This window comes from Alnus glutinosa, chromosome 4 (genome assembly GCF_958979055.1).
Source record: "Alnus glutinosa chromosome 4, dhAlnGlut1.1, whole genome shotgun sequence".
In the NCBI taxonomy this organism is placed as follows: domain Eukaryota; kingdom Viridiplantae; phylum Streptophyta; class Magnoliopsida; order Fagales; family Betulaceae; genus Alnus; species Alnus glutinosa.
This window is the reverse complement of record NC_084889.1, coordinates 18,803,711-18,822,180: the sequence shown is the minus strand read 5'-3', so window position 1 is coordinate 18,822,180 and position 18,470 is coordinate 18,803,711. Positions and strand designations below refer to the sequence as shown.

At 40.1% G+C, this 18,470-nt stretch overlaps 1 protein-coding gene across 1 annotated transcript in view; it reads left to right on the top strand.

Annotated features, from left to right (window-relative positions):
- LOC133867123 (probable acyl-activating enzyme 17, peroxisomal) overlaps window positions 1-18,470 on the top strand; it is a 42,930-nt gene that overhangs the window by 20,178 nt on the left and 4,282 nt on the right. Inside the window, exons 8-9 of the mRNA XM_062303813.1 lie at window positions 966-1,186; window positions 15,443-15,537. Of these exons, the coding sequence (XP_062159797.1) occupies window positions 966-1,186; window positions 15,443-15,537 (316 nt within the window). The remainder of the gene's footprint in view (window positions 1-965; window positions 1,187-15,442; window positions 15,538-18,470) is intronic.

Genomic DNA, 18,470 nt, shown 5'->3' with positions numbered 1-18,470 from the left:
GATCATCTGTTACTTCATTGCGACACCGCCCGTGAGCTTTGGAGTTTTGTGTTTTCTTTATTTGGAGTTGAATGGGTCATGCCACAATCGGTGATGGGTTTGTTGACTACTTGGGGTGCTTTTCGAGGGCATGGCCTAGCAAAAAATGTTTGGCGTTTAGTTCCTCACTGTGTTTAGTGGAGCATTTGGAGGGAGCGGAATGCGAGGCTTTTTGAAGATGTCGAGACTGTAATGGTAGTTTTAAGGAAGCGTCTTCTTAACACGCTATATCTATGGATAGCTCCCCATCTTTGACACCTAGGTGTTTCTACTTTTGTAGACTTTCTTAATTTATTAGTTGTTCCTCCTGTTTAGGGGCTCTCTTGTATACTTCCCGTGTATTAGGGTTGCGCCCCTCTGCGCTTTTTTATTGAATTTTAAATTACTTATCAAAAAAAAGGAAGCGTGTGCTTAACACGCTATTTCTTTGGTTAGTGTCCCGTCTTTGCCACCTAGGTGTTTTTACTTTTGTAGACTTTCTAAATTTATACCTATTCCTCCCTTTTAGAGGCGCTCTTGTATACTTCCCGTGTATTAGGGTTGCGCTCCTCTGCGCTTTATTGATGAATTTGAAATTACTTATAAAAAAAAAAAATAATCCAATTGCAAAAATGAACATGCATGGAAATATGCTTCCAGCCTAAAGAATTATTGATCATGAACCTTTTACCATTGAAATTTTCAATTGGACCTCCCATTTGAATATCTTCTTTTCCAAGTAGTAAATCTAGAATGGATGCAAAGTTTGGTGTCAAGCTGCAGAAACAGGTAACTAGAGTTTTTTTTTTTTCCTTAAAGCATGAGAGAGCACATTGCTACCAATTAAGCAAAATTTGGGGGAGGATTGATTCAATTCCATAACGTACTACATTTTCACTGCCTTCAATTCTGGCAACAGGTCATATAGCAGTTATTTCCTGATGCAGGGGAGCCAAAGGCTATTCCATGGACCAATGCAACTCCTTTCAAAGCTGCTGCAGATGCATGGTGCCACATGGATATCCATAAAGGTGATATTGTCGCTTGGCCCACTAATCTTGGGTGGATGATGGGTCCTTGGCTAATATATGCTTCATTGTTAAATGGGGCTTCCATGGCTTTGTATAATGGATCTCCCCTTGGTTCTGGATTTGCCAAGTTTGTTCAGGTGAACATCTTTGTAGTTAATACACTATTTCTCGTCCTTTTTTCTTTTCTGTGGATTTTTGTACTTCTACTACTTGTCACCGTATGTTACCAAAAACATTGAGTATGTCAAGTGTTATAATACGACAATCAACTCATACTACAACAGTCTAGAGAAGTGCAACTAACATCATGAGCATGCCTATGATCATAACTTTGAAATATATAATTACGATAACGAGGTAAAAGAAAAAGAAAAATTGCTACATCCGTCCTTGTGTTTGACCTCAAAATGAGCTTGTAATCCCTATGTATGCCTTTTTAACAAAATGATTAGTCCATACAAATCACGATCATTTTTCCCACAGAGCCCTTTTAAATTACAATTTTATCCTCAAATAAAAACTCTTTTTTTTTTTTAAAAAAAAAAAAAAAAAAAATTGATTCGGAGTGGTTCAACCACCCCAGGGGCTTTGGGGGGCGGTCTGGCCTCCCTAAAATCGACCTCCGGGTGTGGCCGAATCAACAAGGGGCTATGGAGGTGGTTCGGCCGTCTGGCTGAGGGTGGCTAAACCATCCCAAAGGCCTTGGGGGTGGTCGACAACCCTCAAAGGCCATTGGGCATAGTTCGGCTACCCTCAATTGGCAAAGAGTAGCCAGCCCAAGAGTTGTTGGAAGCTGGTGGAGGACTGTCGCAAGCTCCACTGCTCTCCAGGTGTTCTACATCGATTACTGTGATGGAAACTTTTGGGTCTGGTTCAGAGATTGTCGATGAGAAGATTGCAGAAGACAATTTGGTTGATGATGGAGGAGTCCCGCAAGTCAATATGGTCAATAGTCTGTTGGTAGAAGTCAAGGTGGGAGGCGACACTGGAGAAGTCATTTAAGTGGGGAATTATGGGGGGAGCATTTTCCGAGAGAGCATTGGTGGCAGAATGAAGATTGGGTCTACATCCAAGGGTGAGGTGGGAGAGGACGTGGGAGTCTTGTATCGGTATTCTTTGGACTCGTAGGAGTATCTACCTGAAGACCTTCTATTACAGTATGAAGAAGATAAAATAAGGGAGGATTTGGAGGGGAGCGACTTGATGTGATGTGGAGTGTACCAATAATAAAAACCACTCGCAATAAAACAAATCCTTGTAAGATAGGGTCTATATGAGGGTATTGAACCTCAAGGATTATAGGTTTTGTATCGTTAAGTTTGCCAAGATTAATTGTAATATAATTTAGAGGAGTTGATTGGTTTATAGCAATTATTACTAAAGTAAAATAGAAAGTGTAAAGTAGTAAGGAGAAATATAGGGGATTGATCTCACCTCTAACCTCATCATAATGGTAAATTGCATTTAACATGAGAATTTCACGTACATGAATAATATGACTCGTATGTGTGTGTCAAGCACCCAACGATGTCGTCAAGAAAATTCTTTTATTAAGAAATAAGCATAGATCATTTTCGGCAAGGTATGAATGCTTTACCTAAACTAGGGTGTAGAACAATTTATCCTTCTTATGCATGGGCTATCAAATATCTTAATTAGTTTACACATAATCAATGAATAAGCATAACTCATCTTTTTGCAAGCATAGATAGATTTACCAAAATTAAACTAATTACGGTGTAAAGCAGTTTATTCTTCCTAGGCATGACCTGTCAAACCTTCTTGATTTCATGGCCATTATAACCGTTGTAAAACCATTGTTCACATAATCATAGAAAATATGAACGTTGAGTTCAATCAAGATAAATAACTTTCTAAGACATGATAAAAGATTTATCAAAATCTAATATAAGCATTAGAAACAATAGCAAGATTAAACAATCAATATTTGTGTTCATAAAATTCTTAAGAGAACATAATTACACCATTACGACTTGGAAATGGCTACATCAATACCATACGGAAGATTTAGCCGCTCATAGAGACGCTGTAATTCATCTTTGTCGGAGAGAAATCCATCCCAAATCGCTGCTGGAAATTCTCCACTTTTTTCTCCAAAACCCTAGCCTCTAATCCTACTGATTTCTATTCTTTAATGTAAACTAATCTGATCCCACCTCATCTGGACAAGTCTAGGGTATTTATATAGAGGACAAGTGAAATCCTCACGAATTTGTACATATCAAACCATAGAATCCAAATAGAAATAAAAAAACAACTCTGAAGTGAATTTGATGTCTTGTTGTCAACTCTTTTAGTTTGCAATTGCGCTCGAGCCTAGGATGTGGATTGAGGTCTGTGCTCAAGCTTCCTGATGTGCTGGTCACGCTCGAGCATTTTGGGTAACGCGCTCGAGCTCATTAAGTTGGGTGATGCGCTTGAGCCCAGGTAATATCTGCTCGAGCCATTTGCTTTGCAGAATGCTGGATTTTACCTTTTAAGTTCGGAAGATTACTTGTGTTTTTCCCTTAGTTCCTAAGAGTACTGTTAACATAAAAACAATGCAAAGCATCATATCACAATGAAATTAGGAGGCTAATATATGCGAGTTAAGGAGCTTGAATGTGCAATATTCAATGCTCATCACAACCCAATCTTAATCACACCCCTGGCAGTGGATGTGGGAAATGGGCATACACCTAGGTGTCACCTAGGTGGGTGGTTGAAAGAGTCGAGGGTTGTTATCACGTAGTAGGGTTATCTTGTTGGAAGTTATGAGGATAAAATGTTGGCATTATTGGAGGAGATTGAAGCTACTTGAGAGCAATCAATGGTGGAGAATACGACTTCTATTCCATCTACACTAGGGGCAAAAGGTTAGTGGGAGTTAAATAGGTTGGCTTGGTCCCTTAAATATGAGAAGAAGGGGGTAGAATCTCTAAGAGGCCGAGATAGGGGAAGGGGCTCATCTCATTTTTTATGAAGCCAAAATTCTTATTGTGGAATGTCAGAGGGTAAATGAGCTTAATAAGAGATCGAGGATTAGAGGGCTTCTAAGGGATTGGAAGGCGGATATTGTATGTTTGTTTGGAGACGAAGATGTCAATTATCTCCAGGGAGGTGGTGTGGAGTCTTTGGGGCTGCCAATATGTGGATTGGTGCTACATGGGAGCAAGTGGTTCGTTGGGTGAGATTTTGTTAATGTGGGATAGACGGGTGGTGCAGAAGGTTTAGGAGTATGTGGGAAGATATATAGTTGCTTGTTCTCTATGCAATACTAATGATAATTTTGTATGGGCGTTTGGGTGGGCGGGGTGGGGGGGAGGGGGGGTGGGTTTACGGTCCGAATGATGAAGTGGATAGGAGGGAGCTGTGGGATGAATTAGCTTGGCTGATGAGTTGGTGGGAGATGCCTTGGTGCATTGGAGGAGACTTTAATGTGGTTCGATTTCCAAGCGAGAGGTTAGGTGTTTTCGACTATTCTGCAGCAATGGAGGAGTTTTCAAAATTCATATTCATGCAGAGCTTGATGGATCTTCCGCTTGAAGGTGGTCAGTTTACTTGGTCGAATAATCAAGAAGATCAAACATGGTCTAGAATTGATAGATTCTTAATTTCTCCGGAGTGGGAAGAACATTGTTACGGGTCTACAACCCGGTGAAAAGATAGCCCAATTGGAATTAGGGTTGTGGTCATAAGTCATAACTCTTGTTAGATAAGGTAAGAGTCATATTGTCCCTTTAGGAAAATAATAGATTTATTATCCCTATTAGGAAAATAAAGAGACTTGCTCATAAAGCAATATCTCCAATATGAAAATAAGGGATTTGTCTCCCATTAGAATTAGATTTGCTATTTACGTTATTTCTATTCTTACTATTTAATCTTCTATTTAAACGTGAGAATTGATTAATAAAAATATGAGAAGTTTATGATTTAACTCTAGTAGTTGTTTTAGGAGGTTTAGGGTTCCTCGAACTACCCTAAAATTAGGACGCCCAGGATTCCTCAAGTTATCCTACCAAAATTTATCGTTCTTGTTTATTTTTCATCCTTTGTTACGGAGGCCCGTAATAACTTGGTATTAGAGCCAAACCACGACATGACAGAGCAACGACTGGATCGCATGGAAAAGGTGTTGAATACATTGAGTACCATGGAGGACCAAATTCCCCAACATATGGAAGAGAGGATGGCGTCGATGTTCAACCGATCCCAGAATTCTCATGGAGACAACCGGGTGGGTAAGGAAAGCTCTTCAAGGAACAAATCCAAGGGCTTTAACGCATGGGCATGACAATTTTTCAAGCAATGGAGAGATGACATTGAGGCACATCGCATGCAGGTAATATCACTCTCATCTTCACCAATAGAAAATCTCCTAGAAAAATAACCAACTAAAGAAACCACAGCCCCGATATCGTGCAAGGACCCAAAACTCACCACCACTCTACAGAAAACCCAAATCACCATACCCACCATTGCAAGCCCTCAAAACCGTCACTAACCACATCTGTTCGCCACACCGTTGCCCAATACCCACCATAGAACTTACTCTCAACCGCTACCTTCCCTCCACCAACTCAGCCACCCTTTCTGACCTCATCCGCCATCAACTACCCAATGTCTACCCTTCCGCAAACAGCTTCCATCGTTGACCTTTCAGCAGCGGCCATGGACCAAATGGCTCACGTTTCACTACCCCAGGTACAAATCACCGAACCTCCATCTCAAATGCAACTCAAATCACCGCCTCTGCAGATCCTCAAGCGCCCCCGCATCAGTTATCACCTAGTTGGAGCTCATGTCCAACTCTCAGTCGCCAATGTTCCGAGTTTTCTGGTTCTTTAGAAAGAAGAAAAAGAAGTTTGCTTTCTTTGTTTGTCTAAAACAAAAAATTAAAAATAATAAAAAATTAAAAATTAAAAATTAAAAAAAAAAATTGTGGAGAAAGAAGTCGAGAAGCGGCAGATAAGTTTCAACAAAAGCAAGGAAACAAAATAATGGAGGGGAAAGGAACAGGTTACAGGAACCACGTGGAGTCTACAAATGCAAGTCAACGTGATGGGCCAGCTTGCAATTCGTTTTTTGTTTTTTGCCTTCTTCCAGTGATATGATACTCCATGTCCGCAACTATTTGGGAAGTAATTCTAGGACCTTGAGGACAAGGTCATTTTAAGGGTAAAGGAGTATTACGGGTCTACAACCCAGTGAAAAGATAGCCCAATTAGAATTAGGGTTTTGGTCATAAGCCATAACTCTTGTTAGATAAGGTAAGAGTCGTATTGTCCCTTTAGGCGAATAATATATTTATTATCCCTATTAGGAAAATAAGGAAACTTGCTCATAAAGCAATATCTCCAGTATGAAAATAAGGGATTTGTCTCCCATTAGAATTAGATTTGCAATTTATGTTATTTCTATTCTTACTATGTAATCTTCTATTTAAACGTGAGAATTGATTAATAAAAATATGAGAAGTTTATGATTCAACTCTAGTAGTCGTTTTAAGAGGTTTAGGGTTCCTCGAACTACCATAAAATTAGGAGGCTTAGAATTCCTCGAATTATCCTACCAAAATTTATCATTATTGTTTATTTTTCATCATTTGTTACGGAGGCCCGTAACAAACATTTTCTAGAAGTGACACAGAGGAGATTGCCAAAAGACTTCTGTGAGATCAATTTCCTTTGCTGTTGGATTGTGGGGCGCCTAGAGGAGGGAGCAGATATTTTAAATTTGAAAACATGTGGTTGAAATTTGATGGTTTTGTTGATCAGGTTAAAACTTGGTGGATATCCTATGAGTTTTATGGATTACCATGTTACGTTTTGGCTAATAAGTTGAAAGCTTTGAAGGCGGATTTGAAGAAATGGAATGAGGAAGTGTTAGGTGATGTAGGGAAGAAAAAGAATGAAATATTGGAGGGTATTCGAGAGCTGGATTTAATGAATAGTGTCGTTGCTTAGAGGATGAGGAAAGGGTTAGAAAGAGAGATATGTCGAGAGAGCTGGAGAAAACTCTCCTTTTTGAGGAAATGAACTGGAGACATAAATCACGAGCTTTGTGGCTGAAGGAGGGGGACAAAACGCAATTTTTTCACTAGGTGGCCAATTCACATTGTAAATTCAATCATGTGGACTCTTTGAATATAAATGGTGCAATGTCTAAGAATCCTTTGGAGATAAAGGAGCATATAGTACATTTTTACAACAAATTGTATTTTGAGCAGTGTCCTTGGAGGCCAAGGGTGGATGGTCTATCTTTCTATCCATTGATGCGGATGAGAGTATTTGGTTAGAAAAGAGAGTTTGAGGAGGAGGTGTGGTATGTGGTAAGGGATTTGAATGGAGATGAGGCACCGCGCCCGGACTGCTTCACAATGGCTTTTTTTCAAAAGTGTTAGGAAATATTGAAAAAGAATCTTATGGCTGTGTTTGTAGAATTCCATAATAGAGGCCAGTTTGAGAAGAGTCTTAATGCTACTTTTGTTTCTCTGATTCCAAAGAAGACTGGTGCTGTTTGATGTGAAAGATTTTCGCCCTATTAGTTTGGTGGGGGAGGTGTGTAAGACTATTTCCAAGGTTCTCACGAACACGTTTAAGTCAGTATTGGGCAAGATTATCTCCAACGCACAGAATGCTTTTATTGGAGGTTGACAAATTCTGGATTTAGTGCTTATTGCTAATGAATGCTTGGATGGTCAACTTCGATTGGGGGAATCTGGGATGCTGTGCAAGCTGGATCTAAAAAAGGCATATGATCATGTTAATTGGGAGTTCTTGCTCTATTTGCTGTAGCGTTATGGTTTTGGGGAGAAATGGAGGGCTTGGATAGAATTTTGTATTTCTACGGTGAAATTTTCAATTCTTGTGATGGAACCCCGTCTGGCTTTTTTAATAGCTCTTGTGGGTTATGGAGGCATTGAGCCGGATGTTGATTGCAATAATGGATCAGGGTTTCTTGACAAGGTTTTCAATGGGGTCCAGGGATAATGATGCCTTAGTTGTGAATCATTTATTGTTTGCCGATGACATGCTATTTTTTTGTGGTGTGCAAGCAGAACAAATTCGACATCTGCGCTATATCTTCTTATGCTTTGAGGCAGCTTCAGGGTTGAGGATCAACTTAGGAAAATAAAAAATTGCTCCTATCGGTGAGGTGGAGGATGTCGAAGGTTTGGCTAACTCCTTAGATGTCAAGTCACTTCTTTGCCTATGACAAACTTGGGTTTGCCGTTGGGTGCTTCTTATAAGGCAACTTCTATTTGGAATGGTGTTATTGAGAAATTGGAAAGGCGATTAGCTGGATGGAAGCGGATGTATTTGTGGAAGGGTTGTTGTTGTGGAAGGGTTGTTGGCTATCTCTTCGTCAAAGTACTATTTCCAACCTTCCTACGTGTTACTTGTCGTTTTTCCCTATTCCAGTGGGCGTGGCTAATTGACTTGATAAACTTCAAAGAGATTTTTTATGGGGTGGCATTGGTGATGAGGTAAAATTCCATTTAGTGAATTGGAACTGGATTTGTACTATTAATGCAACTACAACACAAGACTCTAATTCCATGTATGAGTCTTGTGCGGCACAACTCTATTCGAAGGTTGTTGATAATAAGTCTATCTCATCTGGTCTCATGCGTAGTTCTAGTTCTAAGCTAGAGTCCTAAGTCTAATTGTATGCTAAATAGATGAGAGTTAAAGAGTCCTAGGTTTAGTCTGTATAGGAGTCTTTGTCTATTCTGAACTCTTGTAATTCTCCTATATATATATATATATATATATATATATATATATATTCAATGAATGCCCAGCTATAGAGCACGGTTTAACAGCCTAATTATCCTAGTTCTATCATGGTATCAGAGCCCTATCACCAACCAACGTCGTGATCCATGGCCATTCTAACTCCGAGTCCTCTCTGCCTCGGCAACCTCGGCAGCCTCCAATACTTCACACCCTCACCCACCACCAATCCAGCCAACTATTGTCTTCATCGTCCCAAATATGAATCATAACCTTAGTATTAAGCTTTCCAAAGGCAACTTCAATGCCTGGAAAACCTAGATTCTCGCATATATCAAAGGCCAAGACGCCTATCAGACTATTCCTAATCCCAACACAACTGTCGGCGCCCCTGCAACCATAGTCAACCTTGACTTCCTTGCCTGGAGCCCATGGGATTAGATGATCCTGAGTATACTTATTTCTACACTGTCCGAGCCATATGTCGTCCATGCTGTTGGATGTGCCTCGGCCGCTTCTCTTTGGAACACATTCCTCACCATGTTTGCTTCTCAAGCTCGTGCTCGAGTCATGCAAATTTTCTTCAAGCTTGCAACTGTCAAAAATGGCTCCAACTCGATCACCGAGTACTTCTAGACTATCAAGACGTTAAGTGACACCCTTGCAGCCGCTGGTCAGCCTCTCAATGATTTTGAGAGTGTTTCTTTTCTCCTCAAAGGCCTCGGGTCAGAATATGATCCCTTTGTGACGTCTGTCACAACCAGAGTCGATCCCTTGTCCATTGACGAACTCTACGGTCACTTCTTCGCCCATGAGATGCGCCTGGAACAGCAACTTCCAGCCATTGATGTTCATCCACCTGCTGCGAACTTCACCACCCGCAATTCCCCTTCTCGGGGTCAAGGTTTCTGTGACCGTGGTGGCCGCCCTTACAACTGCGGACGTGGGTCTTTCTCCAGCAACCGAGGCCGCAGCTCCTACTTCTCCCCAGATGCAGCTTCATCCACTCGGCCTCCCTATCAAATTTGTGGCAAACCAGATGACACAGCCATTCGTTGTTATTACCGACAGGATCCTCCCAAGCAGTACCAGCAGTCCACTGCACAAGGATATTACTCCACTCCAGGACGTGGGTCTTTCTCCAGCAACCGAGGCCGCGGCTCCTACTTCTCCCCAGATGCAGCTTCATCCACTCGGCCTCCCTATCAAATTTGTGGCAAACCAGATCACACAGCCATTCGTTGTTATTACCAACAGGATCCTCCCAAGCAGTACCAGCAGTCCACTCCACTAGGATATTACTCCACTCCAATGCTGCCAGCCGAAGAAATCTGGTATCCTGATACCGGTGCCACTCACCATCTTACCAGTCAACTCTAGAACCTCAACTTAGCTCAACAGGAGTATCCCAGCCAGGACCAAATCCGCATAGGTGATGGAACAGGTTTGAACATTTCTCATACTGGTACTGCCCTTCTTCCTTTGCCTCGTCGTAAGTTTATCTTAAACCAACTTCTTCATGTTCCCTCCATTTGTAAAAACCTTCTATCTGTTAGAAAATTTGCCCTTGACAACTCCGTTTTCTTTGAATTTCACTCTTCTTATTTTTTGATCAAGGACAATCAAACCGGGATCCTCCTCCATCATGGGCACCTTAAAGATGGTCTCTATCAACTGCTTCCTTCTACTTCTAGTTCGTCTTCATCGTCAATAAATCAAGCTCTTGTTGGTGAATGCACCACTCCGGCCTCCTAGCACAAGCGCTTAGGTCATCCAGGTTTTTGCACTGTTCAATGTGTCCTATCTTAGTTTAAACTTCCAGTTATTTCCAATAAGGCATCTCTTTTTTTGCTCAGCATGTGCTCAAGCAAAGGGACATCAATTGCCATTCTATCCTTCAATTTCTAAAGTTTGTAAACCTTTACAATTAATTCATTCTGATGTATGGGGACCATCCCCAAAAATTTCAGTCAATAGAAATCGGTATTCTGTGTCTTTTATTGATGTTTTCACTAGATATACATGGGTTTTTCCTATTCAAGCAAAATCTGATGTCATGCAAACTTTTCTTCAATTTCAAGTCATGGTTGAATGATTACTTAATCATAAAATCATTAGTGATCAATCTAACTGGGGTGGTGAGTATCGTAATCTTCATAAACACTTTCAATCCATTGGTATTACTTATCGCCTTTCTTGTCCTCACACACATCAACAAGGATGTGTTGATCGTAAACATAGACATCTCATTGACACCATGTTGGCATTGCTCACTGATAGTAATCTTCCCCAAAAATTATGGGATGAAGCTTGTCTTACATCATGCTACCTAATCAATTGCATGCCAACTCCTTTGTTACAACATAAATCCCCCTTTGAAAAACTTTTTCACACTACACCTTCCTAAAAATCTTCGGGTGTGCTTGTTATCCAAATCTCTGTCCTTACAATTCTCATAAATTTTCTCCTCGATCAAAGGAATGTGTCTTTCTTGGGTATAGCCAACATCACAAACGCTATACATGTCTCAATCTTGAATCCGACTGAATGTACATCTCTAGAGATGTCATCTTCGATTAAAACAGGTTCCCTTTTGCCACTGTCTCTCCTATTCCTGAGTCTCCTCAATCAACTCATCCCACTGTTCTTCCTCCCCTTTTATTTCCTCCTCCTCCTTCTTCAACTATAATTCCACCAGATCCTCCTTCTAGATTAACTTCTCCTCCTGTTCACTCCTGGTCCCTCACCTAATTCCCCTGTAGTTTCCAGCATGCCTTGTTCCAGTTCCTATGCAGATCCACCTCGTACTCGGATACATCCTATGAGAACTAGGTCACTGAACAATATTGTCAAGCAACGCCAACTCACGGATGGTAGAATTCGGTATCCTATTTCTCAAGCTTTAGTGGCAGCATCTACTTCAGAACCTCTTGAACCAACATGCTACTCTAATGCTATCCATATTCCAGAATGGCGCACTGCTATGCAAATAGAGTTCAATGCTCTTCTCCAAAATCAGACTTGGTCACTTGTTCCTTCCCTTGTAGCAAAAGGGTTTCATCAACAGGCCGAGGTGGATTATGGCGAGACTTATAGCCCAGTTGTGAAGCCTACAACAGTCCAGACAGTCCTATCTCTAGCCTACTCTGCTGGCTGGCCCATGAAGCAAATTGACATCCAGAACGCGTTTCTCCATGGTTTTCTTTCTGAAGATGTTTATATGGTGCAACCACTAGGTTTTGTTCATCCTAGTTTTCCTAACCATGTGTGCAGACTCGAAAAGGCCATTTACGGCCTCAAACAGGCCCAAGAGCCTGGTTTTCAAGACTTAGTGACAAGCTACTTCAACTCGGCTTTGTGGGTTCAAAAGCGGATACTTCCCTTTTTCTTTATCGCACCAAGACAATCACCATGTATCTTCTTATTTATGTTGACGATATAATCATCACAGCCTCAGATCCAGCTGCTATTACCGAACTTTTACAGCTTCTAAGTGCAGATTTTGCTGTCAAAGACTTAGGTGATCTCCATCATTTTCTTGTTGTTTAAGTCCTAAAGCTAGATTCTGGTCTGCTGCTTTCTCAGCAATGTTATATCTTGGATCCTTTGAAGAAGACTAATATGCATGAAGCAAAACCTATCACCTCTCCAATGGCTTCTTCCTCAGCTCTCTCGGCATTCACAAGTGATCGAATGGAAGACCCATCTCTCTATCGTAGTACGGTTGGTGCATTACAGTATCTCTGTCTCACTCAGCCTGACCTAAGTTATGCAGTCAACCGTGTGTGTCAATTCATGCGTCGTCTGCTCAAGCCACATTGGGAAGCTGTTAAAAGAATACTTCGGTACTTGAAGCATACAATTTCTCATGGTTTTCTTCTTCATTGCAACTCTAATAATACCTTACAAGCATACTCCAATGCTGACTGGGCCGGATGTTCAGATGATCGCCGCTCTACAGGTGCCTATTGTGTTTACCTTGGTTCTAATTTAATCTCTTGGAGCTCACGTAAACAACCGATTGTTTCAAGATCATCCATTGAGGCTGAATATAAAGCCGTTGCAAATACCACACCAAAACTTCTTTGGATTCGTGCACTTCTTCAAGAACTAGGGATTGGACATTCTACTCCACCAATACTTTGGTGTGACAATATTGGAGCCACCTACATGTCGGTCAATCTAGTCTTTCATGCACGTACGAAACATGTGGAGATCGACTTTCATTTTGTTCGTGACCGAGTTGCTGATAAATCCTTGGTATTTGGTTTGTTCCCAGTTTGGATCAGATTGCTAATGTTTTTACTAAGCCACTTGTTTCCACCAAGTTTCATAACTTTTGTTACAAGCTCAACGTGCGATCTCCCCCTGTTGATCTTGAGGGAGGATATTAATGCAACTACAACACAAGACTCTAATTCCAAGTATGAGTCTTGTGCAGCACAACTCTATTTGAAGGTTGTTGATAAGAAGTCTATCTCATCTGGTCTCATTTGGAGTCCTAGTTCTAAGCTAGAGTCCCAATTCTAATTGTATGCTAAATAGATGAGAGTTAAAGAGTCCTAGGTTCAGTTTGTATAGGAGTCTTAGTCTATTCTGAACTCTTGTAATTCTCCTATATATATTCAATGAATGTTCAGCTATAGAGCATGGTTTAACAGCCTAATTATCCTAGTTCTATCATGTACTCTATTAAAATCAGGTGGGTTGAGAGTTCACAATTTTATCCAGTTTAATCGAGTTCTCCTGGGAAAATGGTTGTGGAGGAATGGTAGGGAGAGAGAGACTTTATGGAGATTGGTGATTGAAGTCAAATTTGTCTAAGGGGTGGTTGGTGTTCTAAAGAGGTTTTGGGTGCTATTGAAGTGGGCGTGTGGAAACATATTAGCAGGGGGTGGGATAAGTTTCACAAATTTGTTTGGTTTGAAGTTGGAGTTGGGTCGCATGTAAGTTTTTGGCATGACTTGTGGTGTGGGGATTGATCATTAAAGCTATGTTTTCCAGTATTGTTGAGTATTGCTAGGAGTAAAGATGCGAGGGTGGCAGATAATTTGGTTGTTCAAAATGGAGTTACTCAGTGGAATGTCATCTTTACGCGATTAGTCCAGGATTGGGAGGTGGAGATGGTACTCTCTTTTCTTCACGGGGCTTTATTCTATTCCGGTTCGACATTGAGAGGATGATAGGTTATTTTGGAGCCTCTCCAAAAAGGGTCTATTTGAAGTGATATCCTTTTATGAAGTGTTAAATAGACAAGATGACCCTTAATTTCCTCGGAAGAGTATTTGGCATGAAAGGGCTCTGGCGAGGGTGCCATTTTTTGTATGGACAACAGTGTTAGGTAAAATTTTGACGCATGCCAATCTGCGAAAAAAGAATGTCGTGGTGATTGAGTGGTGCTGTATGTGTAAAAAGAGTGGGAAATCCATTGAACATTTGTTACTTCATTGCGAAGTTGTTCGCGATCTCTGGAGTTACATTCCTACTTTATTTGGGGTAGAGTGGGTTATGTCGCGAAGGATGCTGGAATTATTGACTAGCTGGGGCGCTTCGTTTGGGTGTGGTCCAGCTAAGGAAGTTTGGCGGTTAGTTCCATTGTGTTTAATGCGGTGTCTTTTGCAGGTGAGGAATGTGCAGCACTTTGAATATGTAGAGGTATCGGTGTTGGAGATACGAAAGCGTTTACTTAAAAAGTTATATATTTGGATAGCAGCTCATCATAGCTTGAGTGTTTTTACTTATGCAAATTTTTTAAATTTATTTTTTGTTCTTTCATATTAAGGGTTCTCTTGTATACTCCTTGTGTATTAGGATTGCGCCCCTCTATACTTTATTAATGAATTGACATTACGTATAAAAAAAATAAAAAAAATTGTTTCCCATTGTCATGATGTGCGTGTGAACCTCCTGGTGTAATAGTAGTTGTTCTTATACCCTTAAATTACTTAATTGAGCATATATTAACTAGATCTTCACCTGACCATGATCATGAATACCAAATATTCACCTTTGGGCCAAATGGTATCTCCACTCCCATAAGCCTGTGCTGTGTCAGGTAGGTGTTTTGAGTCCCCATGGGTGTTGGGTAAATTTACTACAGAAAGAAAAAAAGAAAAAAAAAAGTGAATTCCAAATGAGTACTTATTGACTGGCCCCCAATCCATTGAAGCACAAATCATTAATAAGTTAAAGGTAGAATAAATATTAAGAACACTCCATAAATGGGATGGATCTAACTCAATGAATCTGTATTTGTCAAGTATGACGAGTAATTGGGGGGGGGGGGGGGGGGGTGTTGTTGTTATCCAGGGCAGGGTTAGCAAGATGTGAATGCTGCACCAAGCTATTAAGGGTTGTAAGAGAGGCAACTTTTACCACTCCTTAGTCTTAACTGTCTATATTGTATATACCTTCAATTTTTCCTACTTTTGTACGTAAAAACTGCTTCTTTTGACTTCTCCAAAAAATCAAAAACTAATTGCATGAGGACTGCGAAAGGAAATTTAAGTTACACCTAGGATGTTGAAGTAGCATTCATTGCACCATATGTAGAGATTCCTGACATTTTTGTGACATGTTTTATTTCTGGAGTTTTTAGGATTTTATTTTTTCAAATTTTTTCTTCAACGGAAATACTCTCAATGTGTCCAGGATGCTAAAGTTACTATGCTTGGTGTGATCCCAAGTATTGTTCGGGCATGGAAAAGTACAAATTGTACGGCTGGATATGATTGGTCTGCCATCCGGTAGGTGTAAGTCATACTTCATCTTGTTAAAGTAACATGCGGGTGTGTCCAAATGTGTATTTTTTTTTTTAATAAATAATGTCATATCATTAAAAAAGCTCAGAGGGGCGCAACACTAATACACATGAAGTATGCAAAAGTACCTATAAAAGGAGGAAACAAAAGAGCATGAATTTAAAAACTCTACAGAAGTAACACGACTTGGGCTATGATGAGCTGAGACCCATAAAAATAAAGTATTAAGCACATTTCGATGCAACTCCAACACCGGCGTTTCTACATCTTCAAAGTGACGAGCATTCCTCTCATGCCAAAGATCCCACATTACACATAAATGAACCTGCTTCCAAATCTGTTTAACTTGACCACGTCCCAACGAATTGCCCCAACTACTTAACAAATCCAGCACCCGTTACGGCATAACTCACTCCACCTCAAACAAAATAAGAAAATAGCTCAATATATCTTGTGCAACATCATAGTGAAGTAGGTGGTTTAATGGATTCTCCACGTTTCTTGCACATACAGCACCACTCAACCACCACGATATTTCACCTACGCAAAGTGCACCCTCTTAGAGAGGCTCTAAATTAACCTGTCAACCACTCCATGCTGAATTCGATGAGAATACAACCGCTCATAAAAAGAAAGGATCATCTCCACCTCCCAATCCTGTGCAAGGCGCATAAAGGCAACATTCTAGTGTGTAACTCCATCTAACGCAGACAAATTATCTACCACCCATGCGTCTTTATATTGAGCAATGCTGAACAAAGTTGAATAACAAAGCTTCAATGGACTATCTTCGCACCATAGATCATGCCAAAACCGTACGATATACCCATCCCCCACCTCAAAGCACACAAACTTGTAAAAAGTATCCTAGCCCCTTCTAATATATTTCCAGACTCACACTATAAGTCCCCACAACCTCTGTTGAACACCATCCATCCTTCAAACTCTCATACTTAACTTCAATTACCGATCTCCAAAAAGCCTCCTGCTCCAAAGCATACCTCCACATCCACTTCTCCAATAAAGCTCGATTAAATTGAATCAAATTTTGAACTCCTAAACCACCTACCTTTATTGGAGTACAAATTTTGTGCTAGTTTACTGAATGAAATTTTACCTCATCCCCAATGTCACTCCATAAGAAATCCCTTTGAAGTCTCTCAAGTCTAAGAGCCAAGGGAACAATAACAAATAATACGTAGGAATGTTGGAGAGAGTACTTTTAATTAGAGTCAGCCGACCATCCGTAGACAAATATAATTTCTTCCAACCAGTTAACTGACGTTCCACTTTCTCAATAACTCCATTCCAAATAGAAGTAGCTTTATAAGATACTCCCAAGGGCAAACCCAAATAAGTCATTGGTAGAGACTCTACTCGACACCCAATGATGTGTGCCAAATTGTCAACTTCCACCTCACCTATGGGGACAATTTCTGATTTTTCCAAGGGTAAATGTCTAATAAATCTCTGAGTCAACGTATGATTTGAAATCAGTCCCTGTTTAAAAATCAAATTTTGCAACTTAAGTTTTTGGCGGATTTGAAAAGAGCCCTTCCATGATTTTTCGGTCCATTTATTCAACGTCCATTAACGACATGTCAATTTTTCCATTTCACCCTTAAAGTAATATTTTAAAACCTCTATTAGCTCATTCTCGACCTGCATCGTACAAATACGAGGACTGGGTTCGTGCCTTAAGGTACACCGATATTAAAGCAGGTTGGTCTCCTTTGAAGGAGATGATTGACAAAAGGAAGGAGATGAGTGAGAATGCAGGATAAGGGAAAAGAAAATAATAAATAAACAAATACAAAGGGAGAGAGCTGTGGAAGGGTGAGAGAATGCAGCTTCAGCTGCTACAACTACTACAGTCATTTAAAACATTTAGTCACTCAACTAAAGGAAATATGTTGGACTATAACAACTTTGGTTTTCCTTACGCCTCACCACCATCGCAGTACTTCATCAGTATGACTCATACTTGAATGTGTCTAAAAGTCGAATCACCATTTATATTTACATCTTACTTAATTGAATCAGACATGAGCTTGAACCCTTAAGCTTGAGTTAGGTTTGTCAAACTGTATTCATTATCGTACTTACTTCTCTCTCTCTCTTATTTTTTTATATATATTTTTGAGCTAGTACCCGTTCTCTTGATCATGAACAACATATATATTTGTCCATATAGAGCAATATTCAAACATGTACTACGGAAAATCTTAGCTTCATACGTACATAAAACATCGAAAAATACATCAACTGCACAAATGTGAGATAAGAAACTGTCTCCTCTATTAGCCCCTGTTTCTTGTGTAGACTTTCAGCAATATAATGTAGACTTACCTTATGCAGCTATTGTACAGATTTTCAACAATATATGATGTAGACTTACCTTATGTGGCTCAATCAACAGATTGGAGATTTGTAGTTGAATCACGATCAATCTAACTGAGGAAATTTTGTACCTAAAGGCAATCAACTCAGGAAAGGAATTTTGTAAATGACATTTAAAGTGACCTGCTGTAAATCACAGTATCCATCATGTAAATGACATTTAAAACTTCCTCTTGATAATCCAATTCTTGCAAGCCTCGCCATGGAAATTATATACAAGAAAAGACACTGATTTCATTTGGCAGCTACATTTTCACAAATAATGCCTATTCTGTAAAACACTTTCAAGTTTAAAAATGCTGGATGCAATACAGAAAATAATTTCAAAGCATGGGCTTCTTCCATCTTCTCTACTTTCTACTTTCTATCTGCTTTCTATCTACAAGGCCATTTGCAACTGTAAAATGAAAAGGAAAGATACCAGAAAATAAGAAAAAGGCCAAAACAAGAGAGCGTTCTTGTTGGTGGCGGTGCAGCTGGTACTCTCTCCCTCAATGGCTTCTCCTTAACTAAGAAAG